We start from the raw sequence: 27,765 nt of genomic DNA, 5'->3' as shown, positions 1-27,765 counted from the left end.
TTCGTAGGTGATATTATGTTTACATATATATTTTTATTATTTTTTCATTTATTTGTATTTGTATATTTGTTTTAGATACACACACACACAAATATATATATATATATATATATATATATATATATATATATATATTATATTATATTTCATTTATAACATAGTATTTGGTGTCTCGTACTGATATTTTTATGTAAATTGCTTCTATGGTATAGCCCATTTAACTGCTGTTTTATTTCTTTAAGAGAATCACTTTTAAAATGTGTGATGTAATGATTGTTGGTATAAAAGCAGGTGTGTTTGTATCTTGTTTTATACACCTGAAGAAGCCTGTTGGTGAAAGCGCTTGTGTTTTTGCAATAAAATTACTTGGAGAGACTGGAGCCATATCTCAGCATTGTTTTTTCGTTTGGATTGAGATTTTATTTGCTACTGAGGTACCTGGTTGCTGTTGGGACTGTTGTTTTACTCTTAAAGTAACCCTTAGTGTTTCAGTACAGGGGCTGTAGAGTTCCTTCCTGTGACAGGATAGACACAGAACATGCCATGTCCTCATGTGCTACAGAGAGCCGAGATGGGAAATGACTATAAATAAAGAAGTGTATGTGGTCCGTAGATAATGCATACACAAGTGGCAGCACTCTCAGATGGTAGAAGGATAAACAAACTCTAAGGAGACAAGTGCTCTTCTATAGGCAGAGGCAATGGAAAAACATATAAAGAAAGATGAAACTAGATGCAGTACATTGCCAAAGGGCAAAAAGAATAATGAAATCATGGAGGAAGCTGCAGTACACGAACACGCTCAGTTCAGCACACACGTTCAGGAAATGAAGCACAGCTATTGTTGTTGTCGTGTCTTTTGGCTTTTCCCGGTTAGGGGTCGCCACAGTGGAACTCCGGTCCGCTAATGATTGGCAGTAGATTTTTACGTGCCGAGTTGCCAGCCCTGACGCACAACCTTCAACAAAGGTACGCCCATTCACGCACGTCTCCACACAGAAGACGCTCTAGCTGAGAATCGAACAGGACAATGTCTTACTGTGAGGCAACAACGCTACCGCAGCACCACCACCGCAGTTTATGCAGTAATAATCAAGGACAGAGGAAAAACAGGAATGATTGTTGAAAAACTGCCCAATTATTAGGATTTATTCAAAAAGGACAGTATAATTAATGCTTGACATTCAGCACATGGTGGTAGAACTACTGGGTTTTACATCAGATTCAGTGCATTTTCGTATATATTTGAGGAATGAGAACTTTTGACAGTTAACTTTTGAAACATTAAAAAGATGGGTAAGGTAGAACAACGAAAAATTGTCCTTGGAATGTGTATATTTGAACTTGCTAGAGAAAGTGAAAGATAAGACAATGTTGCTGAAGTTTGGGACAGACTACTTCTGAACAAGACATTGTTTAATACTTTTCTGAATTATCCAGAGATATTTACACTGTGAAAAAAAAGTTTCAGAAGAAAGGAAATTCTGGGCTGGGGCTTGTGAGATATGCTGACTTTGAAGGAAACTGATGGAATAATGAAGCATATACACTGTGAACACAGATGGGGTAAAAAGGGAAATATTTCCTGCTATGGTCAGTCAAAAGTGTGTGTTTTTTGGGATGTTAAAAATCAATGAATGCAATAACAGATGACACAAGCAATGTGAGAAACAGGGTCAAATACAAAAAAACTGTAAAATAACAAGCATTACCTATGGTCAAGAGGTGCACTGGTGGATGGCTTATATAACAGGGTGCAAAATAATAGAGTTTGAAAAAACAGATCTGGAAATAAGTCAGGAAAAGCAACAAAAGGGCAACTAAGGTGGTAGTAGTAGAAGGTGAAGTGGAGGACTTAGAAGGTATGCAACAAAAATTAAATAAAGGAATTCTAAAGGAAAGCATGCTTCAGCATTGCAAAATGAAAGTGAAGGGGAAACAACTGCAAATTAAAATTTAACAGGGGCCATGTCAGACACAGGAAAAGGAAAAAAATGCTTACAGGTTATAGGATTCATAAAAAAAGAAAAGGGATAATGTTTAGGTTCGTAGGCAAGTACTAAGCTAGCTACCCTTGTGGGCCATTTTAAGCCTAATTTCCCTTTTTTGCTCCAAATAACCTACCCCATCTGCTTATAGACTGGCTCTACCCATCCCATGGTTGATAATTACATATTACCCCTAATGAGAATAACTGGGATCATACCACAGATAATTTCATGGGACTCATGCATGGGATAAAGCATTTAAAAGCTGCCTCTGTCCAATAGTAGTATAGGGGACAGTCCTTGGGTAAATCTTCTTTTTCCCATACACATATCTAAGCTGTGCTTCAATACTGACAGGGATGAACTTTGTTTTATGTGGATGGGGAGTCTGTTCCAGAACAGCAATTTCTCTGCAAGATATATCTGAGCCTCCAAACTGTTCTGTTGATGTTGCAGTAACACCCTTAAATATTAATACTGCAGTGAATGAAAGGAGAAGATTCACAGTGCTGCAATGATGTAAAAAAATAAAACACACATACTATCTTTGATATACATCAGAAGTGTTAAGGAAAAGCAAATGGAACATTTTCAGCAGATATTGGGAAGAGATGTCTTGTGAACTATGTGGAAATGGACAGGCATTCGGGGATAGCAGTCTTGGTAAACAATATAGGAACTGGGATTTTAGATGTTACAGTGGAAAACTAGGCAAGCTATTGATAGTGGACTACAAAATGAAAAAAAAAACAGTTGTGTAAGTAAACTTACCATAACCACGTGTTTGAATATGGAGGAATATGCCAATCATAACCTGCTTATTGTGTGTTCGAGATATGCATGCCAAAAAATTCACATCAGGAGTGAAGTTCCAAAGAATCTTGGCATCCATGTTGAGAACATACAATTTAAAGATACAACAGGAGATCTGATCATAATTCTTTGTAGTGCACGGAGATTCTTCTGCTCCATGTACTACTAGCTACAGAAAAACTGAAGTGCTGTGCCTGCTCTGAAAGAATGTAATGCAATTGGGAACCACTTTATGTTTACATATTCCCAATGTAAGGGAAGCAGCTGGTTCCCAAATAAGTTTTAAGTGAGTGTAATGTAAACAGACAAACAGAGTTGAAATTAACCTGCATCATGTTCTGCTGCTGCTATTTATATTCCAATATTAGTTAAACAGCATCCTGGTTCAGTGCTACTATAGCTTTAGATGCAGACTTAACATAGGGGTGCTTAATTTTTAAGCAGCCTTCTAAGTGTTAAGGTTGGATCTTGCTTTATGGTAGTGCTAAACCAGGATGTATTTAACCGATATCTGAGCATAACAACAGTACTCCATGCACTACATATGGGTTATTTCCTACCGAGGATACAACAGCTGGTCCACTTCCAGAGCTTAAGAGCACCTTTCAAGTACCCAGATTGATGAAAAATCAAGCACAGCCAAGAGAAAAACAGCCATCTATGAGCCAAGCCCTTCAGAGCTTTCATGCCAACTAAAATAGGGAGGCTAGAGCCCTGAAAGAAGTCAATTTTAGGTAAAAAGTGTCCAATTCCTCACCACTGCACGCAAAGGATGTACAAAAATAAGGAGAATGACAGAAGCGAGCAGCTACTGTAGCAGTGAACAGTCGAACACCTACTGTTATGGTTAAGTTTACTTACACAACTGTACTATATTCATCATTTCATCACTGCTGCTGTAGCCTAAGCTACATGGGTAGAATACAAAAGCTTAAAAAGAGCTTATGGAGACTCCTAACAAAGTTAAAGAATCTCTAAACAGACAACTTAGAACTATGTATAAAACAATGACTCAGAATAAAATGCAACTGCTAGCTTCTAAATATCACTTAATGTTAGACACAGTGTAGCACAGTAACTACTGCATTCAATACCCTCCTTTCTTTATTTTTTCTTTCTGTTAAATCTTTTATCATTCCTTTGTATCCTATATTACCCTACCAAATGCGTATTCATTTTGCTGCTACTACCAGGAGATTCTACCACAAGTAAAGCCCAACAGCCCTATTAAAACACTTTTACTTTTATTAACAATATCATCTAACATTACAGAACATAGTAGCTCAATTTGTACTTGCATCTCCTTAGTGTGTTTTGTACACGACTTCATCAGGTACATATTATGAAAAACACTACTTGGAACTTTTCTCTATAAACATCCACTGAAAATGGGCCAATTTAAACTCAATAAGACTTTTCCACTCGATAAATGCAAATGAAATGTATATACATAGAAAGAGCAAACACTCTTTCCCCCACTGTCTGAAGGGTTCTTTTTCAGGAAAAGGGTTCACACCCCTTCTCTTGGCAGGGGGACTTTAGACACTGAAGGATGACCTGCACCAGGATGCATGCTATGCAAGACATGCAGGAACTCTTGAGCCAAGGCATTGTAGTTCCCGGGGAATAGCCTGGGAGGAGAAGGCAAACTAGAAGCAAGAGGCACAAGATGCTGGGAGCAGGTAGTTTATTTATTTGACATATGTTAACCAGGATAGTGCATCTGAGCAAAATTGGTCGTCTGTTTAAGCTTTTAATGTCCTCTTAAATGGTGACAGGATTCCCAGAGCTTTCTGCACCACGACCTGGAATATCATCCTCCAAGTAAAATGGTTGAACAACATTCTTCCCCCTATGAAACAAAACACACTTCAGGCACAGGTTCTCAAGATGGTACAATCACTAACCACACCACACCCCCATTTTTTACATGGGTTAGTCTGTCGTGTCAACTGTTGCCATCTTTCCTTATTCAATGCCACTCTTATACTTTCGTCAATGGTAATGCCAGACTGTCGCAAGTGGTCTCTCACATAATCCATCCATTTCATTGACGGATGCCTTTTTTTCCTTGTCTTCTTACAGTCTCTCCTAAATCTTCACTAAACTGTCTTCTGCTTTCCTGCACATGTGCCTGAGCCACTGTAATATGTTCTCTGACTTTTTTTTCCAAATGTAGCTACTCTGGCTTCTGCCCTTATGCCCTCATTTCTTCATCTGTCCCACAGTGTGCATCCTACCACCCTTCTCAAGACACTTCATCTCCATTTCATCTCGCTTCCACTACTGTTCTACCTTTGCTGCCCTGGTTTCTGTACCACACAACAGTACTGGAAACAGCACTGTGCCCGTTGGCTGCAATCCCTCTCATTCTAGCTCTGATCTCCTCATCCAGACTTCCCTTCTCCTCAACAATCCCTCCCAGATACTAGAAGCTGTTAACCTATTCTATTACTTTCCCTTCTATCTCAATTTTCAGCTTCTTCTAATTTCTCACATTTGTTGCCATAACAGCTGTCTTGTTTGCAGTCAGTTTCATCCTGTATCTTCAGTTTATTTTATTTGACATCTGTTAACCAGGATAGTCCATCTGAGAAAAAAACTTTTTCCAGTGGAGACCTGGGGAGAAAAGCTCCACAGTACAAGTAAGCAAGAAAAACTTACAAAACTGAAGTTGAATACAGTGAAAAATATAAAAAAACAATTAAGCAAAGGTAGATAAAGCTCCACAGTACAATACAGTAAGAGGCCTTATAACACTGAAGAAAAAACAGAACAAAGAAACGTATAATAAATCAGTTGAATTAATTTACATAACATATCGGGTTATCACCAGAGGGTAACTGTACAATACAGTGCAGTTGTTGAGTGAGCTATGGTAGTAGGGAAGGGAGGAATAGAGAGGAAAATGATAGAGATAGGGATGGGTCCCAAAATTTGCTGAAGTTCTTATTCAGAATCTGTAACACCACTTATTCTGCATACAACAGTGCTGTTCATCTGCCTCCACCGACCTGTTCGCTAGTTTAGTCCTCACCAGTACAAGTAGCAATGGGCTCAGAGTTGAACCCTGATGCACACCTACTTCCACGGAGAAACTCCTATGCGAGTCTGAATACTGTTCTTACTTGTGTGATTGGGTTCCTGTATATTGCTTCCACTAATTCTACTGATGTTTCAGGGACTTCAAACTATTGCAGGACTACTCATATCAGCTTTCCTGGGACCTTGCATTTCTTCTCCATGTCCATGAATGCCTAGCTCAGCTCTTTTCTCAATCTGCCTCACTGCAAATATCAGGTTAGTTGTGCTGCATCCTGATCTGAATCCAAACTGCTCATCTCCCATCTTACTTTCTACGACTGCATGTGTTCATTTATCAATCATTCCCTCCAGCACTTTTATGCAGGGAGACAGGAAGCTGACACCTCTATACTGACAGTAACAGTAACAATGATAGTAACAGCAAGATGGTGGTGCCTTGTATGGCAGCAGCCTCTCCGGCTCTCGATGTGCACTTTGTTTTCTTGTCTTGCTGTGTAAATTCTTCATCGGGCGAGTCCACTTGTTGATGTCTACTGAGAGAACATTGCCATGAGGATGTTGGTGATGTCAAAATGTGTAGTAGTGTCTGTTCGCCTGCTTTTTTCCCAACAAAATAACGTGGAGCAGTGGAAGTTGGAGCCTGCAGCGATGATTGAGCTGATGTGGAGTACGGGAAATTGAGTTTTGTCTGTTTTCTTTTGGAATGGGATTCCTCGAATGCAGCGAAGGTTGAAGTGATCGGATATGGAGATGGAGCTGGAGACGGTCTGGGTGATGGTCTGTGGTGTCAGCAAAGAGGAAGACTTGGTGGTTGCTGGTGATGATGTAAGTAGAGGTGATTGATGGACTGTGGTCGGAGAGGGTCAAAAGGAGGAATGCTGGACTAGAAGTTGATATGGATGGTCGGGACTGCGGTTGCACTGATGAAAAAGGACTATGATCTTCGGTTGGCTCTTTGACTGTTGCTGTGTTACTTCTGTTTTACTGTCACATGTAGCTGTGTTGTGCTGTGCTGTTATGTTATGGTGCATGAGCTTGGAGAAACATAGGAGAAACATAATTTCGTTCAGCTGTACTTGATATGGTTGAATGACAAAGTTTGCTTTGACTACCAACGGTTGTGAATGCCCTGTTTATTCTTGTACAGTAGCAGTAGAATGCTTATTCTACAGTCATCTATCTCCATACTGCCACCCTCTGGAGTGATTTTTCTCATAACTCACCTAACATCTTGATTATATTTGCTGTGACGTCATCTAAGCCTGCTGCTTTTCCTGACTTCATTTTCCTTAGCACGGATTTCTTCTAGGATGGGTGGTTCCTCTTTCATTGTAAGCTGTATCTTGACCAGTACAGTTTGTGTGTGTTTTTCCCCCATTCAGAAGCTGCAAGTAGTACTTCTTCCATCTCTAATATCCTGTGGACTGCTGAGCAGGTTTTTGCTGGTATCTCTTATGAAGGGTGTCTGATGATTACCTTCTTTCTCCCTCTCTCTCTCTTTTTCTCTGTCTTTGCCTTATAAACTGATGGTTGCTTTGTAATGTCTGTTGAGTTCTTTCTAGAAACTGGTAGAGTGCTTCTTATGCCTTATTTTCTACTACTACTGCTTTGTTAGCAAAGCAGTATTCCTTCTTAGCCTGGTCCACCCTTTTATCTCCCATTTTTCCTGCATGCTTTTTGATAACTTCCTGGACCTCTACACTCCACCACCAGCCCTCCCTTATTTATCTTATTTTCATACCTGGCTCTGCCACATATCTATTCTGTAGTCTTTATATGCTATTTTGACATGCTGCCATTATTATTCAACTCAGCCTATTTCCTCTCTTCTTCCTGAGGTGAAACACACCACAGTATTTCCTTGAATTCTTGTCATTTCAGTCAAATCAACTTCTAAGTCTTCAGCCTAGTCTCTGCTGACCTCAGTGCCTTCTCTAGACTACTGCTTCCAGCTGATTGTGGCCAAAAGTGGTTTATGCTGCAGCCCATCTGTTTCACTGGGGATGATTTTGCAATCTCTCAACTCTAACAATGTCCTTTTCTTACTAAAAGTCTACTAGCTTACATGAAGTCTTGCATGCAATCTTGTGACTATCTTGCTGAAGTAAGCAATGGCCACCATCAAGCCAGATGCCAGAAAGAAGACTAAGATGATCTCTCTTTCATTCCTGTTGCTCCAGCTCTCATCTGGTGTTCTGTCTGTTCAGATATGAAAATTCAGGTCCCCATTATTAACACCCACTCATATGTTGTCTTGCTTTATCTAGCAGGTCCTGCAGCTTCTGCTTGAATGTACTCTCCTCCTTGCCATCACAACCCTGTCGTGGAGTATGTCTGAGATTATGAATACTGCCTTATCTTTGCACTGTAGTCTGAGTGCCATTAATCTAACATTAATTCCAATTACATCCCTCACTATCTTCTGAAGACTCTCCCTCACAATTTCCCCACCATTTTTAGTCTGCCCTTCCCATGAGTAGTAGACCGTAGATCTCAAGCCAAGTGGCTTTCCTGGTCTGCTCATTCTATTCTGTATCCTGGACTTACAGATGTCCATTCCACTAGGTCATCCACTCATTCTGCATCTTGCAAAAGGAACCTATTGCTGTCAAGATGAAAAAAGGAAGCATTACTCAAAGAAGTTTCACTAACACCAGTTTTAAGTAGCTCAGAATTTATTTGAACACATCTGCTTTTAGTAAGACCAAAATAATGTTAAGATTATTTGAAATAGTCAGTCCAACTACAGAGACTACACAACTGCTCTTATAGTGCACAACCTTACTCAATAATTCAGCAGAACGGCAGTTCTAAAACTCCAATAAACAAACAAAAAGAACTCCTTGGACCACGGTCTTCTCCTCTATAGTGTCAACACCAAAATCACAGAGCGCCAGTGAAATCAACCTTACTAACACATACAAGAGAATCAGATACTTACCAAAAAGATTATGTTCGTATTCTTATCAAGTTAAATCTCTCCAATCATTTAAATATTGCTACAGGAAGAAAAAATGTTAAGCGCAGTTTTACTTGAAACACAATTAGAAAAGGGTAATCATGTTCTTGAAACACAACACAAATCACCCTCCCTGATGAAAACTACAGCCTAAAATTGTCTATGGCTAGACAACAACTAAACATCCTAACCGTATATACAAACTCTCAATACAAAGGCTATTTGCAAGGTGGAACCCTTTGAAGGGTTGAACATAAAAAAATAAAAACAGAAAAAGGCCATCAGGTTAAGATGCATAATTTTAACAATGTTAAAAAAAATATATCCATATTTTTAAAATGAGTGCTTCCAAAGAAAATAACCAGCTAGAATAATTGCCACAATGTTAAGCACAAAGACTGAAGAAAACAGCTGTAGATTATGCAATGTTGAGGCCAGCAGTAAATAATGGAGAGCAAAGTAAGACTTTCAGCAAGAAATTAAATTCTAAATATAACATACTTAAGGGGAAAAAATTTAGAAATCTGTCAAAGCCTATCACAATCCAGCAGAAGTATAAATGCCTCATTTCAGGTGGTTTTATGGTAGAAGATCCAACACACTAGGGGTGGAGTGATCCCTTCCTGACTGGCAACAGAGTAATTCTGCCTTCCTAGGGTACTAGAACACACTGTTAGGAAACACCAGAGACCTTACTTCCTCCATAAAAAGAGCAATTAACCAACCAGTTAAAAACTGAAGATAATGCAATAATACATTTTAAAACTTCAAACACATACAATTTCTTCTTCCAGGACACCTCTGATGGCTTGGTCAAGGGTGGTTTTCTTTTCTGTCTCACTGTAAATCAAAAAAGAGAAAGGTAATCCTCAAGACTATAAATACAGGACAAAACAAGTACACAACAATCATTTTGCCCATCAAAACGGCCCAATTCACTGTTTACATACATACTGGCACATGAAGCAATCATCAGGACCATAAGATGCATAACCATATACACCTTTAAATAGCACTTAACAGTTCATAGGTAGTTACCAGAAAAGTACAGTTATGTACACTTAACCATAAATGTAGATGTTAGAGTGTATTCACTGTTGCAGTCATTACATTTGGGTAATCTGCTGGCAGGTTGCCCTCAGTCGGCCTGAATTCCAAAGTCTTGGGTCCTGCGTCGGTTGCTGTCTCCTCTTCTATGACGTCATGTCATCAGGGGTATAAAACACGCAGCTGACACCATTTTCTTTCGTTTTTCTTGCCCCAGATGTCAGGTGCCCCCAAAAAGGTAGCAAATATATATATATATATATATATATATATATACATGCAACAATACAAATTTTACCTTCATCTACAAGCAAATACACCACATAGGTTGTAGAAGATAGTGAAGAAAAGAGAAACTCTAGAATAAAAGGGGGATGGTGGGTGGGTAACCTAGACTGCAACAGTGAATACAGTCGATCATCAACATTTATGTTTAAGTGTACACAACTGTACTATGTTCTTCGTGTTTCACTGCTGCCGTCATTACATTTGGGTAGAATCCCAAAGCTATGGATAGGAGGCTGGAGCTGAACAGCATTAGGGGCAGCTATAAGGCCCTGCAGAACTGCAGTGGCAAAGCCTTCCCTGGACTTAGAGCAGAGAGGCAAATGATAATGCTTTGTAAAAGTGTGAACAGAACTCCAAGTAGCAGCCTCTGGAATGTCTTTGGTTGGTACTCCTCTGAGAAAGGCTGCTGATGTAGCTGCAGCTCTGGTGGAATGAAATCTAATGCCCTTGGGCACAGGTCTGCCATGGTGTAAGTAGCAGAAAAGAATGCAGTGGCTTATCCACTTTGAAATAGTCTGCTTTGAAATAGCCTTTCCTTCTGATCCTGCAGCGTATGTCACAAGTAACTGCTCAGTTTTTCTTAGAGCTTTAGTCCTGCTCAAGTAGAATCTTAGCTGTCTGTGTACGTCCAATGAATGCAGAATCCTCTCCCCCTTGTTCTGCAGAGTTGGATAAAAGGTTGACATGAATAGTTTGGTTAAGAGCCACACTGGAAACCACCTTAGGCATAAATGAAGGATTGGTCCTCAGAGACACACTGTCTGGGTAAAATATGATGGAAGGCTCCACAGCCATGAGGGCCTGTAGCTCTGAAACTCTTCTTGCTGAAGTAACTGCTAGGAACAGAGCGGTTTTCCATAAGAACTTTAGATCTGCAGTAGCAGCTGGTTCAAATGAAGGCAGGGTGAGCTTTTCCAACACATAATTGAGGTCCCATGCAGAAGGCCTTAAATTTTTGGCTCCTCTAAGATACTGCTTTAGTAAAGGATGAGAAAAGATTGGTGGCTCTGTATTGTAATGAGCCTAAATAGCAGAGGCATGGACTTTTATTGATGAGAAAGATGGGCCTTTGTCAAGCATTTGTCAAGTATTGTAATATCCGAGGAATATTTGGTTCTGCAGTATCAGTTCCTTGTGCTCAATTCCAAGCCCAGAATCTCTTCCATTTATTAGCATAAGATTTTCTAGTACTAGGCCTTCTGGCTTCCAAAATGACATCCATCACAGCTTTACTGAGAGGTGTTGTTTGCATAACTACATGATCAACCATGCTGCCAGGTTCAGTGTTTGGATCCGATTGTTTTGCTGGGACAGTAATTGAGGTCTTTGAGGTAAGGTCCAAGATGGGTGTTGTGTTAAGACCAGTTCCTTAGGATTGGGTACCAATATTGGCGGGGCCAGTCCGGGGCAATTAGTATCATCTTTGGTTTCTCGTCTGACTTTTAGTAGGACCTTGGGAAGAAGAGGCAGAGGAGGGAAGGCGTAAACTGATAGGTTTTTCCAAATGAAGGATAGGGCGTCCATTTTCCATGCTTGTCTGTGACAAGTCCTTGTGCAGAATCTTTTCAATTGATAATTTTGAGGAGAGGCAAATAGATCTATGTCTGTTTGTTATCATGCTGAAGACTTGTGGATCTAGTTTCCACTCGTGAGGGTCCATAAGATTTCTGCTTAAGTCATCTGCCAGAGTATTCTGTTTTCCTGGCAGGAACTGAGCTTGGAGATGTACTTGGTAAGTCAAAGCTGTGCTCACAGTGCCATGGCTAGTCTGCAAAAGGGGGTATGAATGCATGCCCCCCTGCTTGTTTATATACCACATAACTGTGGTGTTGTCCGTCTTTATCAGTAGTTGTCCTGGATGAAGTAAGTCCTTGAAGGCTGTCAGGGCATTTTGAACAGCTAACATCTCTTTTTGGTTGATATGCAGATGCATTTGTTTTGGGGTCCATATGCCCTGAATGCATCTTCCCACCAGGTGGGCCCCCCATGCATAATCTGATGCGTCTGTTAAGGTTTGGCTGGCAGGGGGTAGAGTGATGGGCCGTCCCATGTTTTGGTGACATGCCTTTGCCCACCATAGAAACTCCTGTTGTAGGTAAGGAATGAGAGGAATCATTGTTTCCAGACTGTGACAATGTTGACTCCATAAACTTTTTAGGTACCATTGAAGTTTCCTCATATGCAGTCTTGCATATGGAATCAGTAGAATGCAGGATGCCATGAACCCCAAAGCCTGCAGAGTTTGTCTTGCAGATAACTGGGTTTTTGTTGCCATCAGTTTGAACTAAGTAGTCACTTGCCTTTGTTTGTCTGGCTTGAAGAAAGCCATCTGGGCAGTTGTATTCAAGCTTGCACCCAGGAATGTTATCTTTTGAGAGGGTGCCAGTTGCGATTTATTTTTGTTTACTGTGTACCCTAGGCATGTTAGAAGCCTTTTCACAAACGCCAGGTGCTGAAGAAGAATGTCCTTGTTCTCTGCTTGAATGAGACAGTCGTCCAAGTAAGGATATATTTGTATACTTCTTTGTCTGCAAAAAGCAATTACTGGTGCCAGGCACTTTGTAAAGACCCTGGGCGCAGTAGATAAGCCAAAGGGCAGTGCAGAGAATTGGTAATGCATTAAGACAGCCTTGAAACGGAAGCATCTTCTGTACGATTCGCTTATTGGGACATGCAGGTATGCTTCTTTTAGGTCTAATGTCACCAGCCAAGCATTCTTGCCCAGCATGGGCAGAAGCTGCTGCAAAGTTAGCATTTTGAATTTTGGAATGTCCAGGAATGTGTTCAGAATTGATAGATCCAGTATTGGCCTCCAGGCCTTGTCCTTTCTGGGTACCAAGAACAGTCTTGAGTAAAAACCTTGTGCTTTTTCCTGTTCTGGTACTGGCTGAATAGCCCCCATATCCATGAGGGACGTAACCGGTTTCAGTGCCTCTGCCCATTGATTTTTTGGCAGATCCAGCCAACCATTTGCCCTTGGCAGAGTATGGAAATGAATCTGTATCCCTGTGATACTATGTTTAGCACCCACTTGTCCTGTTATTAATTGCCAATTTTGAGCAAAAAGTGCAAATTTTCCCCCTAAGGGTGCTGCCAAAAGGTAAGTGCTTGGTGATGGCAGAGGGAAGTAATTCGGACCGTTTTCTGTAGGGCTGCGCTTTATCTCCTCCAGATTTGGAGGTAGAAGCACCCCATTGCTTTGACCTGTAAGAATCTTGTGCCTGGTATCTAGAACCTTTAGGGCATCTGGATTTGCACCTTTGAGCTCCGTCGGACACAGGAAAGGACCAATTTTTTTGTAAGCCAGTGTCTACTGAATCTTGGTGGCTGCACTTGTAAGAAATCTTTTACAGTTTGCATAGACTTAGCTTTGTCTTCCATTTTCTTTAAAATCTCTTCTGCCTTAATACCAAAACAGAGCATCATGCATCCGGTAATTTAGCTTTAACATGATCAGGCAAATTTTGCTCTTTTAGCCAGGCATGCCTCCTAATCACAGATCCAGTAACTGCGGCCCTGGATGAGGCCTCTAAGGAATCAAAACCATATTGCAAAGTATGCTTTCCAACTTGTTCAGCTGCATGCAATAATTCCTGCAATTCTTTATTTTCTGCACATTCAAAAATCATCATCATTTTCTGTTTCAGCAATCCCATAACATGTTGCTGATACTTGAGCATATGAAACTGGCAGTTTAAGGCCCTAATTGCCAAGGTTGCAGATGTATAAACCTTCTTTCCCCATCTACCCAGTGCCCTTGAATCTCTGTCAGAGGGGGTAGGATTTTTTGCTGTTGAGGCCTTAACTCCCTTTGGACCCTGTGAAATAGTTTCAGAGTCAGCAGCAGGGTTTCTAAATAAAAATTTGTGTGAGTCAGGGACCCTGTAATATCTGTCAGGCTTGCTGGGAGCCGGAGGTAAGGAGTCAAGCTTGACTTCTGAAAACACATCATCCACAATGTCTAAAACAGGTGGTATGGCTAAAGGCCTGTGCTGAGGGAGAAGGAAATCCCTGAGCCTCTTTTTTGATTCTGAAAAATCTTGACTCTCCCAGTGAAAATGCTCCCTCAAAGTATGCAAGGTTTCTCCAAATGAATAATCCTCAGGAGGTGATGCAGATAGGATAGATTCCTCTGCATCAGAATCCTCATAGGGAGGCACAGATAATTCCTGATCAGAAGAGGAATCAGAAGAAATAGAAACTAGATCTGAAGATTCATAATCAGTGTCTTGCTTAGGCCTCTTATCAGGAGGGGGTTGGGAACCCCTGATCAAGGTAACTAGGTCTTCAGCCATTTTGATCATCTGTTTTGTAGGCATAGCAGCCTGTGCACATGACTCATGCGTCAGTTTTTTAGCTTTAGAAGTTGCTTTTGTCTTTGGTTTTGCCGCTGTTGTCGGTTTTATATAAAAATGTTGATGCCTGAAATACACCCTCAGAAGCCGGTGACTGCTCAGCGGCTCCAGACCCAACCGAGGGAGAGACATCCGTGAATACAATACTTTGAGTATCTCGCGGCGTGCCGGACACCACATGGGTCTCGGTAGGGGCCTGCGACTCGAAAGTAGCGAGCATAAGGGGCTGCGAAAGCGTCTCTGAGTACCGACGACCCAGCGACTGGCTTAGGAGAAGCTTCATTGTCGGTTTTGGACCTCGACGGTCTGTCTCTGTCCTTTTCTTTGCGTTTTTTGTGTACTCCGGTAGTCAGATTGCTATCAGACGACATTTCAGTGTAGTTAAATCTGCTTCCAAAATATTTTGAGGCTAAAATATACCGATGCTTACTAGTACGTTGGTTAAATCTAGCACAAAACCGACAGCCAGGCATGTTGTGATCAGGGCCTAGGCAAGGAATACAGTATAAATGGAAATCCTTATGAGGTATTTGCTTCCCACAAGTAATACAATTATTAACTTTTTCTAACATCGGTATGCAGCAAGAAAAAAGTTTCCCCAACAGGGTACTTAGCTTTAGTGAAGACTTTGGTTCTGAAACTCGAACTCGAAAATTTCAGGAGTCGGCCGACCGGCACTTGCAAACTGCTTCTGCTTCGGGGACCGGGCGGCAAGAAAGACTAAAGAAAATGGCGTTGGCGGCTTGTTTTATACCCCTGATGACCTGACATCATGGAAGAGGAGACAGCACCCGACGCAGGACCCAAGACTTTGGAATTCAGGCCAACTGAGGGCAACCTGCCAGCAGATTAGCCAAATGTAATGACTGCAACAGTGAAACATGAAGAAAGTACAGTTGTGTATACTTACCATAAATGTAGATGTTCGAGTGTATTCACTGTTGCAGTCATTACATTTGGGTTATCCTGCTGGCAGGTTGCCCTGTCGGCCCGAATTCCAAAGTCTTGGGTCCTGCGTCGGTTGCTGTCGTCTCTTCCCCGACGTCAGGTCGTCAGGGGTATAAAAGATGCAGCCGACGCCATTTTCTTCAGTTTTTCTTGCCCCAGATGTCAGGTGCCCCCAAAAGGGTAGGCTAAAAATATGTAAATAAAACATACATGCACCAAAATAAGCTTTACCTTCATCTATACGCAAATGCACCACCTAGGTTGTATAGATTAGAGAAATAAAGATAAGTTCCAGCAAAAATAAGGGGGATGGCGGGTGGGTAACCTGGACTGCAACAGTGAATACACTCGAACATCTACATTTATGGTAAGTGTACACAACTGTACTATGTTCTTCGTGTTTCACTGTTGCAGTCATTACATTTGGGTTGAGTCCCAAAGCTAAGGTTGGGGGGCTGGAGCTAAACAGCATTAGGAGCGGCTATGAGGCCCTACAGAACTTCAGTGGCAAAGCCTGCCCTGGATTTAGAGTAAAGAGGCAGATTGTAATGTTTTGTAAAGGTATATACTGAACTCCAAGTAGCAGCCTCTAAAATGTCTTTGGTTGGTACTCCCATGAGAAAAGCTGCAGAAGTGTCTGCAGCTCTGAGTGTGGCCTAATGCCCTTAGGCACTGGTTTGTCATGCTGTGAGTAGCAGAAACGAATGCAGTGACCTATCCACTTTGAAATAGTCTGCTTGGAGATAGCCTTTCCTTGTGATGCTGCGGCATATGCCACTAGTAATTGTTCTGTCTTTGTGAAAACTTTAGTTTTGTCCAAGTAGAATCTAAGTTGTCTGTCTACGTCCAAAGAATGCAGAATTTTCTCCCCCTTGTTCTGTGTATTTAGATAAAAAGTTGGCAAATTAATAGTTTGGTTAAGGGTTACACTGGATACCACCTTAGGCATAAATGTAGGGTTTGTTCTCGACCCTGTCTGGATAAAAAATGACAAAGGGTTCCACAGCCATGAGAGCCTGTAGCTCTGAAACTCGTCTTGCAGAAGTTATTGTTGGGAGCAGAGCTGTTTTCCAAGATAAGAACTTTATATCCGCAGTAGCAGCTGGCTCAAAAGGAGGTAAGGTGAGTTTTTCCATGACATAGTTGAGGTCCCATGCAGGTATTGGCGTTCTCCTTGGAGGCCTTAAGTTTTTGGCTCCTCTGAGGTACTGCCTTAATAAAGGATGAGAAAAAGAGTGGTGGCTCTGTATTGTAATGAGCCGAAATGGCAGAGGCATGGATTTTAATTGATGAAAAAGATAGGCCTTTGTCCAGCATCTCGGTTAAGTATTGCAAAATCTGAGGAATATCTGGGACAGCTGTATCAGTTCTTTGAGCTTGGTTCCAAGCACAAAATCTCTTCCATTTCCCTGCATAGGATTTTCTAGTACTAGGCCTTCTGGCTTCTAAAATGACATCCACCACAGCTTTACTGAGAGGTGTGGTTTGTATGGTTACATTATCCGCCATGCTGCCAGGCTTAGGGTCCTGAGTTGGCTGTGCAGAATCTGATTGTTTTGCTGGGAAAGTAGATGAGGTATTTGAGGTAAGGTCCAGGCTGGGCATTGGGACAAGTTCCTTAAGCTCGGATACCAGTACTGGCATGGCCAGACTGGGGCAATCAGAATAATTTTTGGTTTCTCCTGTCTGACCTTCAGGAGTACCTTGGGGAGGAGAGGCAGTGGAGAAAAGGCATATACTGATAGGTTTGTCCAGCTGAAAGATAAGGCATCCACTTTCCAACTTGTCTGTGATAGGTCCTTGTGCAGAATCTTTTTTGTTGATTGTTGTGAGGGGAGGCAAACAGATCTATGTCTGGGTGCCCCCATTTCTTTGTTATGCTGAAGACTTGGGGATCCAGGTGCCACTCATGGGGATCCGTGAGGTTTCTGCTTAGTTCGTCTGCCAGAGTATTTTCCTTTCCTGGCAGGAATTGTGCCTGTAGATGAACCTGGTAGGTCAATGCTGTGTCCCTTACAGCCATGGCTTGCCTGCAAAGGGGGTAAGAATGAGTGCCCCCTGCTTATGTACTACATGACCGTGGTGTTGTCCGTCTTAGTTGTTCCGGATAAAGTAGGTCCTTGAAGGCTGTCAGGGCATTTTGAACAGCTAGCATCGTTTTTCGATTGATATGTAGATGCTTTTGGTTTGTGGACCAGGTGCTCTGAATGTCCCTTCCTGCCATGTGTGCCCCCCAGGCATAATCTGAAGTATCCGTTAGGCTCTGCCTGGCTGGGGGTAGTGAGAATGGCTGTCCCTTGGTTTTGCTGACAAGCCTTTGCCCACCATCGAAAATCCTGCTGCAGGTAGGGAATGAGAGTAATCATTGTTTCCAGGCTATAGCAATGTTGTGTCCAAACACTTTTTAGGTACCATTGAATTTTCCTCATATGCAGTCTTGCATATGGAATTAGTAAGATGCAGGATGCCATGAAGCTCAAAGCCTACAGAATTTTTCTTGCAGATAACTGGGCCTTTGTTGCCATTTCCTTGAAATAGGTAGTCAGTTGTCTTTGTCTGGAGTGAGATAAGCCATCTGGGCAGTTGTATTTAAGCTTGCACCCAGGAATATTCTCTTGAGAGGGTACTAGTTTTGATTTCTTTCTGTTGACTGTGTACCCTAGGCATTTATTTTATTTTATTTTACATTTGTTGACCGGGCTAGTCTAGCTGGATAGATTTCCATTTTCAGTAGAGGCCCGGGGAGAAAAGCTCCACACAGATATACAAAGTATAAAATATTGTTACATGGTGAAAAAAAAGGATTAAAAAACAAAATAAAAACATGTAGTTAATACATTCTTGAGATAAAAATACTGGAGAAACGTTAAAGTAAAACAGAGTAAATTTAAGAGAGCTAGAACAGATATAATACAGTAAGAGTTATGTACAATAGATCATATGAGATAGAATTATTTAAACACTAAGTTGATTAGAGTTTGGAAAGAGTCAGTCTTATTTACAAGTCAAAAGCATGTAGAAGTTTGGAAGTATGGCAAGAAGAGGAAGAGAGAGGGGTGAAGAGGATGGTTAGTCAGGGTTACTACAAGGGCATAGCCAGTGCATTTGGAGGTGTTTTCTAAGTTTTTGTTTAAAGAGTGGCAAGGATGTAGTTAGAGTTAGTTCAGTGGGTAGTAGGTTCCAGAGTTTTCCTGTTGTGTTGGTAAACAGAGAGTCACCAGCTGCATTATTAGACTTTGTTAAGCTGGCAAGAAGTTTGCTAGAAGAACGTAGGGAGTTCAGATTATTTTATGGGACTATTGCTGGGTTGGTAAAATATCTTGTGGGCAATTGTGAGTTGGTGGATCATCAGATGGTTTTGGAATTCAAGCCAATTTAGTTGTCTAAGATTTGAACAGTGATGGGTTCTGAAGGGATTGCCAGTAGCAAATCTAGCAATGTTATTATAGAAGGTTGCTAATTTGTTAAGGTTGGTTTTCTTAAGGTTGGTAAATATAGGTGAAGCATATAGGAGGGTTAAGATTAGATGGGAATGAGCAATCTTGGCTCTGGCTGCTGAAGTTAAGAAGGGTTTTATTCTGTATAGGGAGCCTATTTTTCCGTTTACTGTTTTAATGGTATTGTTTAAATGGTAATCAAATGAGAGATTATTATCAATGGTTATTCCTAGAAGTTTAGTGGTAGTGTCAGGGAGAACAGTACCATTATTTGAAGAGATAGAGAAGTCTAAGGGGGAAGACCTAGTAGTGGGTGTAAAGAGAAGGAGTTTTGTTTTTTAACATGTTAAAAGTCTTTTCACAAACGTCAGATGCTGAAGTAGAATGTCCTTGTTCTCTGCTTGTATGAGGCAGTCGTCCAAGTAAGGATATATTTGTATCCCTCTGTCTGCAGTAAGCAATTACTGGTGCCAGGCACTTTGGCTTATCTACTGCGCCCAGGGTCTTCACAAAGGGCAGTGCAGAGAACTGGTAATGCTTTGAGCCAGCCTTGAATCTGAGGTATCTTCTGCATGGATTGTCTGATTGGGACATGCAGGTATGCCTCTTTTAGGTCTAAAGTCACGAGCCAAGCCTTGCTGCCCAGCATGGGCAGAAGCTGCTGCAAGGTCAACATCTTGAATTTTGGTATATCCAGGAAAGTGTTTAGAATAGATAGGTCCAGTATTGGTCTCCATGCTTTGGGTACCAAGAACAGTCTCGAGTAAAATCCTTGTCCCTGCTCTTGCTGTGGCACTTGAATAGCCCTCATGTTCATGAGAGCTGCAACTTGTTTTTGAGCCTCTGCCCATTGACTTTTTGGCAGGTCTGGCCAACCGTTTGCCCTTGGCAGGGTATGGAAGTGAAACTTGTAGCCTTGTGACACTATGTCTAGAACCCATTTGTCCTGGGTTGTAATGTGCCAATTTTGAGAAAAAAGTGCTGGTGCTGCCAGAAGATAAGTGCTTGGTGCAGGCAGGGGAAAGTCATTGGGACGGTTTCCTGTATGGTTGTGATTTGTCTTCTCCACCTTTGGAGGTAGAAGCACCCCATTGCTTAGACCTGCAAGAACCTTGCGGCTGTGATCTGCCTCTAGGGCGTCTGGATCTGCCCCTTTGAGGTCTGTCCGAGACTGGAAAGGACCAATTCTTTGTAGGCCAGTGTCTGCTAAATGTAGGTGGCTGTACCTGTAAGAAATCCTTGACCGTTTGCATAGATTTAGCTTTGTCCTCCATTTTCTTTAACATCTCTTCTGCCTTAACACCAAACAAGGTATCATGTTGTAATGGAGCATAGTTTGAAGCACGCTGCATTTTCAGATGTTAACAGTTCTGTAAGGCAGCTGCCGTAATCTCAATTCTTTCTGTGGTGGCTTGGTGGATAACTACTGGGGCTATGGTGTATAGAATCCTGGGTTCGAGACCGGCATGGCTGAATATCTGGCATGGATTAGTGGTAAATCACTTAGGCTATGGTGTGCTGGGTTCTGGGTTTGAGTCTTGCAAAGGCTGATTATTAGGAGTTGGGAGGGTGGCTTAATGGTTAAGGTGTTTGCCTTAGAAACACAAAGTGCAGGGTTTGAATCTCACAGGGGATAATTGGCTAGGCTTAAAATAGCTCGCAAGGGTAGTTAGCCTAGTACTAATCTATAAATCTATGAAGCATTTTTATTGCACACCTTTAACCTCACACATTACAAAGTCACATGGACATACACAATTTCTTTATTAAAAATGAATATTCAGTATAGCACTGGATTGCTCAAGACATATCTTCCCTTAAATTTCACTCCTCCTTAACACTATTCTGCATATATTGTTCACACAGATTCCATTTCTATGCATGTTGCTATTTCCCTGCTCTAAAAATCCTATTTCTAATTATTTTACCTCTCTTACAATATTCAATAATTCTGTTTTAGTTGGTTTAAATTTTAATTTCCATTTTCTACTTATTAGTTTTCATTTTCTAGTAATCGCTTTTTGGCACCAAACAGCATTAAATTCAGTAGAACCTCAAAATAATAATTTCCTTATTTACAATAATCTCCCAACATTTCTGCCAAAGTACCTTGTAGGAAATTTTTAAAAACTGGCAAAAAAACATGTTCTCACTCTTTCCAATCAAACCTCCAACAATCGCTGTCTACTTGTGGAAAAATTCTATGAAGTTTGCTTAGGGTATAAAAATACCTATGCAAACAGTTCCAAGCAAAATTCCTAAACTTTCTAGATTTCCTTGCATACTTACTAGACATATATATACTCCTACTCTACTGTTTCTATATAAATTGCTTTTCTGTTCTCATTTCCCAGTGTTTTCTAGTCACTTCTGATTAATTCTTACAGTCAGCATGTATTTTTATATGCACTACTAATTATCCTTTTTTAAAACCACAGATTCTTTTCTAGACTCAACTATAAACTCATTCAGAGCTGGTCTTTCATTTAATACTCCTCTAGTCCTTTCTCTCTGCTTACATTCTGTTACCAGTCCCTGGTAGGGAAGGCAGTCTCCAACCGGCAGTCCAAATTTCTGCTTGGCCCCATCCCAGTCTAGAACTTTCTTCTCCTCTTATTTGAACCTAATATTTTGGTTCCTTTGCTAATTTTCTCCAATAAATTCCATCTCTCTTTATTATTTTCAATGTGCCTATTTGGAGATATCCACATTGGTAAAGTCTTCTTCAGTTCTCAAAATACCTTCTGCTGCTTTGTAAATACAGTATTTGTAAGATCATCATTATCCTTAAGTGCCTGCATCCAAAATTCTATGCCCCCCTTACCTTGCGAGCTCCCTCCTCCAATTTCTACATATCTTTCAACTTTATAGTCTTCTGCATGTGTTGTGCACGAGCTGCCTTACCTGTGTAGCTCTGAAGTATTCCTTCAAATCTGGTAAACTTAAACCATCCTGTTCTGTAGAAAGAAGCAACTTATCCCACTTAATTCCTGCTCTCTTTCCTCCCAAACAAATTCCTTAAATTCTTTAATTATAGTAGACAGCCTCTCCTCTGGTTGGCAAAAATATGCTTGACCTGTATATAACATTAAAGGGACTAGAGACATTTTCTCTGCTTGGACCTTACTACTCGTATCCTAGTCAAGAGCTTCCAACTTCTCAATGTTTGTATTACGTCTCATTTAATGTCTCTCCACATATCCTTAGCTACCATAATAGAATCCTGTTTTATCCATATACCTAAACACTTCATCTTATGTCCTCAAATGTAGGTAAAGCTGTTATCAGTTCATGTGCGGGAGCAAAGTTGACCACTTTAGCCTTTGTTTCATCTTAATTTATGTTATACCCCCCCCCCCCAAAAAAAAAAAAAAAAACGTTTCAAAATACTGCACAAGATAAAATATCATTGTTCTTTATTTATCAAGTTTAAACTAATATAACCTGCAAACAAGGCTATTTTTTTCAATACCAGTTATACCTTTGAATTTGTCAGTTCCCTATTTTTCTTTGCCAATGGCTCAAAATATATGGCTGACAACTTGCAGAATATTATATTCATAAAGTAGCAGAAAGTATTCCAAGAACTAAGCCAGCACGGGAATGGAGAAAGGAGATTTTGCCTATAGGTATGACTGCAATTAGGGTTACAGACAGCTAGCAAGAGGGGGCTGGAATTTATTGGAGAAAACTGGTAAGAGAACCAAGGTACTGGGAGCAAATAATTAGGGAAAGGTAATTAAATGGGAAGAAGCCAAGAATTTATTTGGACTGCAGGACAGAGACTGCCTTTCCTATCAAGGATTGATATCAGAGTACAGGCAAAGAGAAAGAAATAGGGGATCCTACGCGAAAGACCAGCATGTTAGAGTTTTTAGTACAATCCAGAACAGAAGCTGCAGTTAAAAAAAGAATAATTAGTAGGGCATACAAAATATTGCAGGATAACTATAAGAATCAATCAGATGACGTTAGAAAGGATTGGGAAGAGGGCACAAAGAATCACTGGCAGATATATGTATGTCTGCTAAATATGCAACAAAGTCTAGAAGATTTAGGATCTTTGTTTGGAAGTATTTACATAGGTACTTTTTATACTACAAGTAGACTCCAAAGAATTTTTCCTTGGGTAGCCAGAAAATGTTGGAGGTATTACGGGGAAGAAAGAAGTAATTGGAACCATTTTCTGGGAGTGTAATGAGTTGGCAACTTTATAGATTCCCTTCAGACTGCTCTGTCAGAGATGCAGGGTGAGCAAATTGGTGTCAGTAAGGAAATTATTTTTTGAGCTATGATACAGAATCGGAATTGCCTAGGCACTGTAAGGCCTTATTGAGTCCAACTATGGTGGCTGCCAAAAAGCAATTACTAGAAAATTGCAATCAACATTTAAACCAACTTAACGAGAAGTAGTGAGTATACTAACAGAGATAAAACAACTGGCAATGGATCCCTTGGAAAAAGGTAGGAGCATAGGAAACATGGAAATTCTGGAAACAATACATGCAGAGGAGGAACAATGTTTAAAAGAAGGCAGGACTTGAATTAGTTATTTAAAGTTTGACTGACAATGACTGGATAGATAAGTGACGTATGTTTGCAACCACAATTAGGTCAATATGGTTTGTGATGTATATTGTTTGCAACGAAAATTATGTCAACATGTTTATTTTCATTTATATAAATGTATGATTGCCTAAGGCAAACCTGACAATTTAATAAAGATGTTCCTCATTTAAAAAAAAAAAAGTATAAGGCAGATAAACAGAAAACAAGCTGTTTGGTTCCTCTGTTCCATCACAGCTTATCAGAAAAGAACCCTCCCACTTTAATTCTTGCCTCTGACCATTCATATACCTTTCTAATTAACACCATTATTCTATCAGAGAACACAAATACCTCAACTGCCCCACTCAAAATCCCAGCTAAATCTACTGAATTCCATCTCTTCTTCAAAAACCCATCAACAATAATGGGATTTTCTTGCCCTCTGTTCCCCCCCTGAATCATTATTCCATTAAATAATGTCAAATGTTTGCCTACATCCACAAAACTAAATTCATGAATGTCTAGCAGTTATAAACACTTTAGCTAGTAAAGGCAAAATATTTAGAATCATAATTCAAAACTGGAATTGGTCTATATGTAGTTGTAATTAGAGTCTTTGCCTTCTTTAAGTAGTACAGCCACCACAGCTTTTCCAAGATGCCAATACTGCTAGTCGTTTTAAAATACTGTTAAATCTTCCAAGTCTTTCTCACCTTGCCCAAACTTCTAAACTTCCAAAGGAATGCCATCTGTTCCTGGAGATTTCCGTGTCAATTGATTATATCATCCATCTTCATCTCATTCCATCCCATCTTTGCTATTAATTCTTGAGCATCATCTTCCTCTGGTCTTGGCATATTTAAGCCTTCTATAAATATTCCAATTTGTCTCTTTTCTTGCTTTCCCAATTCCTCTGTAATGGAAGAATTTCCAAAACATCTCCATTACCTCTATAGGGCCTTTGGTCATTTTTCTAGTCACAAGGCTCCATAAGTTTGGCAACATTCTTTTCTATTGTCTGTTGCCTAATCATGGGTTATCATCAAAAGTACATGCTTAACAACAACTTTTTAAATGCATGCATGTTATCTAAATGTATCCCTTATGATCCCCTTTAGTGCTCAACCACTCCCCTTATTCTGTAAGATTCCTTTTTGTCTGCAATACGTTAATCTGATAAACCAACTAAAATTCCCAGTTACTTTTTTTCTCATCTTTTTTCCTCAGTTCTACCATATTTTTTTTAAATTCCACTATCATTTCATTCCACTCCTCAACTATTCCTTCTGAAGAAATCTGTATCTGCCTTAACAACTCAAAGTATTTCCACTGCCTATTCCTAAACTTCCTCTCTTTTTAACAGGCAAGGAGCAAAGCACTAGTGTCTGAATTTTACTTGATCATACTGCATCTTTATCTTGGTCTTTGTTGGTACATAGTCTGAAATTCTTGGATGTGAATCACAGCTTTTACTACACATACTCCTGTGAAATATAACTTCTGTCTAGTCTAACCCAGTTACTGTACCTTTGGGAATATGTTAACTTCTGTCTGGCTTCCTGCTAGTAATTTCCCATCTTACATTATAAACATTCTCATATTCCTTTAGAGGTCTACCCTCTTTTGCTTTATCTTCCTTTCTAAGTCTGCCTGATCATCTTCATAGCTGCATATCAGGTCTCAGTCCCCCTGCCCATGAATATTTTCTGCTGAAAGCTAACTACTACTCCCATAATTCTCTTAAACTACAAAAAAAGTAGTTATGTACCCACCATAACATTCCATCTGTGTTGTCAACCTTCATTTATCCTTGACAGATGGGTTCGAGTCCAATCTCGGAACACACACTGACTTTTCTACTGCTAGCGCCAGCCAAAAACTCTTGAGCTTCACCTCTACTCAGAATATCTCTCTCTCTCAATTACCTCAGATCGAGTTTGCAGAAAATCTGCAAACATCTGAAAACATATACACATCTATATATACACAAAGAGAGTAAGTCAGATGAAAGCCTTAGCCACTGCATTTGGGTAGCATAACAGTTCAAGCTCATGTGATCCATTCCACCAAAAACCTTTGAGAATGGGGGAGGTCAAGGATAAATGAAGCTTGACAACATAGATGGAAAGTTACGGTGAGTACATAATCCTTGACAGATGGGACAGAGTCCCCAGCTACGTAAAAGCTTGGGTGGACTCACGGAAGGATATTTATGAGCACCATCGAGCCAAAAGATGATCTTCTCCTAGAGACCAGGTCCAGTTTGTAATGAGTAATAAAAGTATGGGGAGAAGCCCAAGTAGCTGCTGCACATATGTCATCCATTGAAGCTCTAGATGGGAATACTGCTGAAGTGGCTACAGACTTTTAGAATGTGCTTTGATAGGTTTGGCCAAGGTTAACTTTTTTTTATTATAAATGAAAGAAATACAATCTTTCAGCCACTTAGAGATGGTAGTCTTGCTGACTGCCTTGCTCAACTTTGCAGTAGAAAAAGAAACAAACAGTTAACTTGATTGTCTTATCGTTTTTGTTCTGTGAAGATAAAAAACGTAATTGTCCATGGACGTCTAGTAAATGTAGAGCATATCCCCCTTTGTTAGAATGATTAAGGAAGAACTAAATGAACAAATAAATCAAACTTCTGAGGAATGAGTAGGTACAGATAAATGCCTCAAAACCACACAGCAAACGAAAAAAAGTCCAAAATTAAAATTAGAAAGTTTTAATTATAAAAAATCCTCGTGAGCGCTTTCATTTATTAAAATATAAACTTCAGACAAACGAGTAAAAACATACAAAGTTTAAATAATGCATGCTTCTACATTATTGGATGAAACATTAAGTGAAAAATCATGACATCATCACCACAAGTTTTAACCCTTCTCCCCAGAAAAAAACCTATAACTCATACATTGAGAAGGGAAGAAGACCGGTACATTAATAGTTTGGTTGATATTAGTCTCTAACACTACTATGGGCAGGAAGGAGGGTTTTATTTTTCATAAAGATACCCTATCCTTGTAGAAGACTAGGTAAGGAGGTTCAGATGATAAGGCCTAGAGTTCTGAAATTCTTCTGGCTGAAGTAATAGCTACCAAAAAAGTGTCTTCCAAGATACAAACTTCAGATTGCATCCCGCAGAGGGTTCAAAGGGGGAGTGTATGCCTGTAGTACTAAATTCAAGTCCTAAGAAGGAGTCAGATGTTTATACAGGGGTTTTAACAAAAAAGAGTTCCCCCTCAAAAACTATTTACAAAGCCTGTGAGAAGCTAAAGAATGTTTTTCTAAACCATTGTGAAAATTAGAAAAAAACAGCCAATTGTAGTTTGATGGTAGATGGAGAAGCCCCAACATTGAACAAAAATACTAAGAAATATAAAACCTGCTCAACTGAAGCAGAGAAAGGGTCAATTTGTTTTTCATGGGCCCAAATTGTAAATCTTTTCCACTTACTTAAATATGGTCTTCTAGTAGAAGGTTTATGAGCTAAGAGAATGTGATATACTGGACAGGACATATCAGGACACCTGTCAACTAGTGGAATTGGAGGAACTATGCAATCAGCTTGAGGTTCAAAATGTTTGGGTGAACAAGGCAGTCTGGATGGGACAGGAGATCTGGCACTGGGTCCAGAATCCAAGGATGATGAATCAAGTGAGGCCAAAGAAAGGGGAACCAAATCTGTTGAGGCCAAAAGGGGGGCAATGAGGATTACTGTACTCTTCAACCAGAGTGCTTTCTGTAAGAATCTGGGAATTAGAGGTACCAGGGGAAAAGCACACAGTAGACCGGGAGGCCAATCATGGAAGTGTGTGTCCCTGGGTGACCTTCCCGGAGGGGGAACGAGGGTGAAGTAACTGCTGCATTTGTTGCTTAGAGGAGATGCAAACAGATCACAGCAAGGCTGAAACCAATGATGGAATATCATCTTTGCCACTTCTGGATTGAGAGACCACTCATGAGGCCGAAAGATACATCTGCTTAGCTTGTCTGCAATCACACCGGAACTCTCCAGAATGTGCACTGCTATTAGAAAGCAAATGGATGAGGCTGCCCACTGCCACACTCAGAGGGCCTCTCGACAAATGGGGTAAGACTTGGTTCCTCCCTGTTTGTCGATATACCAAACCACTGACATACTGTCCATTTGAATTGCAACAGCCCCCTCAGGAAGAGCTGTCTGAAAGGCCTGCAATGCAAGCACCACCGCTCTTATCTCCAAGACACTGATGTGCAAGCTGGCCCCTAGTGGGAACCAAGTGCCTTGGACAGCTTTGCCCAGATAATGCCCCCCCCACCCCATCAAGGAGGAGTCTGTGGTCACAATGACCATG

At 40.5% G+C, this 27,765-nt stretch overlaps 1 protein-coding gene across 1 annotated transcript in view; it reads right to left on the bottom strand.

Annotated features, from left to right (window-relative positions):
• The window catches only part of THOC1 (THO complex 1), a 1,639,837-nt gene that overhangs the window by 1,434,086 nt on the left and 177,986 nt on the right, over window positions 1-27,765 (bottom strand). Inside the window, exon 3 of the mRNA XM_044065238.1 lies at window positions 9,585-9,645. Within this exon, the coding sequence (XP_043921173.1) occupies window positions 9,585-9,645 (61 nt within the window). The remainder of the gene's footprint in view (window positions 1-9,584; window positions 9,646-27,765) is intronic.

Source organism: Protopterus annectens, chromosome 3.part0 (genome assembly GCF_019279795.1).
Source record: "Protopterus annectens isolate FY-2018-M chromosome 3.part0, PAN1.0, whole genome shotgun sequence".
In the NCBI taxonomy this organism is placed as follows: domain Eukaryota; kingdom Metazoa; phylum Chordata; order Ceratodontiformes; family Protopteridae; genus Protopterus; species Protopterus annectens.
The sequence above is the reverse complement of the archived record's forward strand: the minus strand, read 5'-3'. Positions and strand labels throughout refer to the sequence as shown.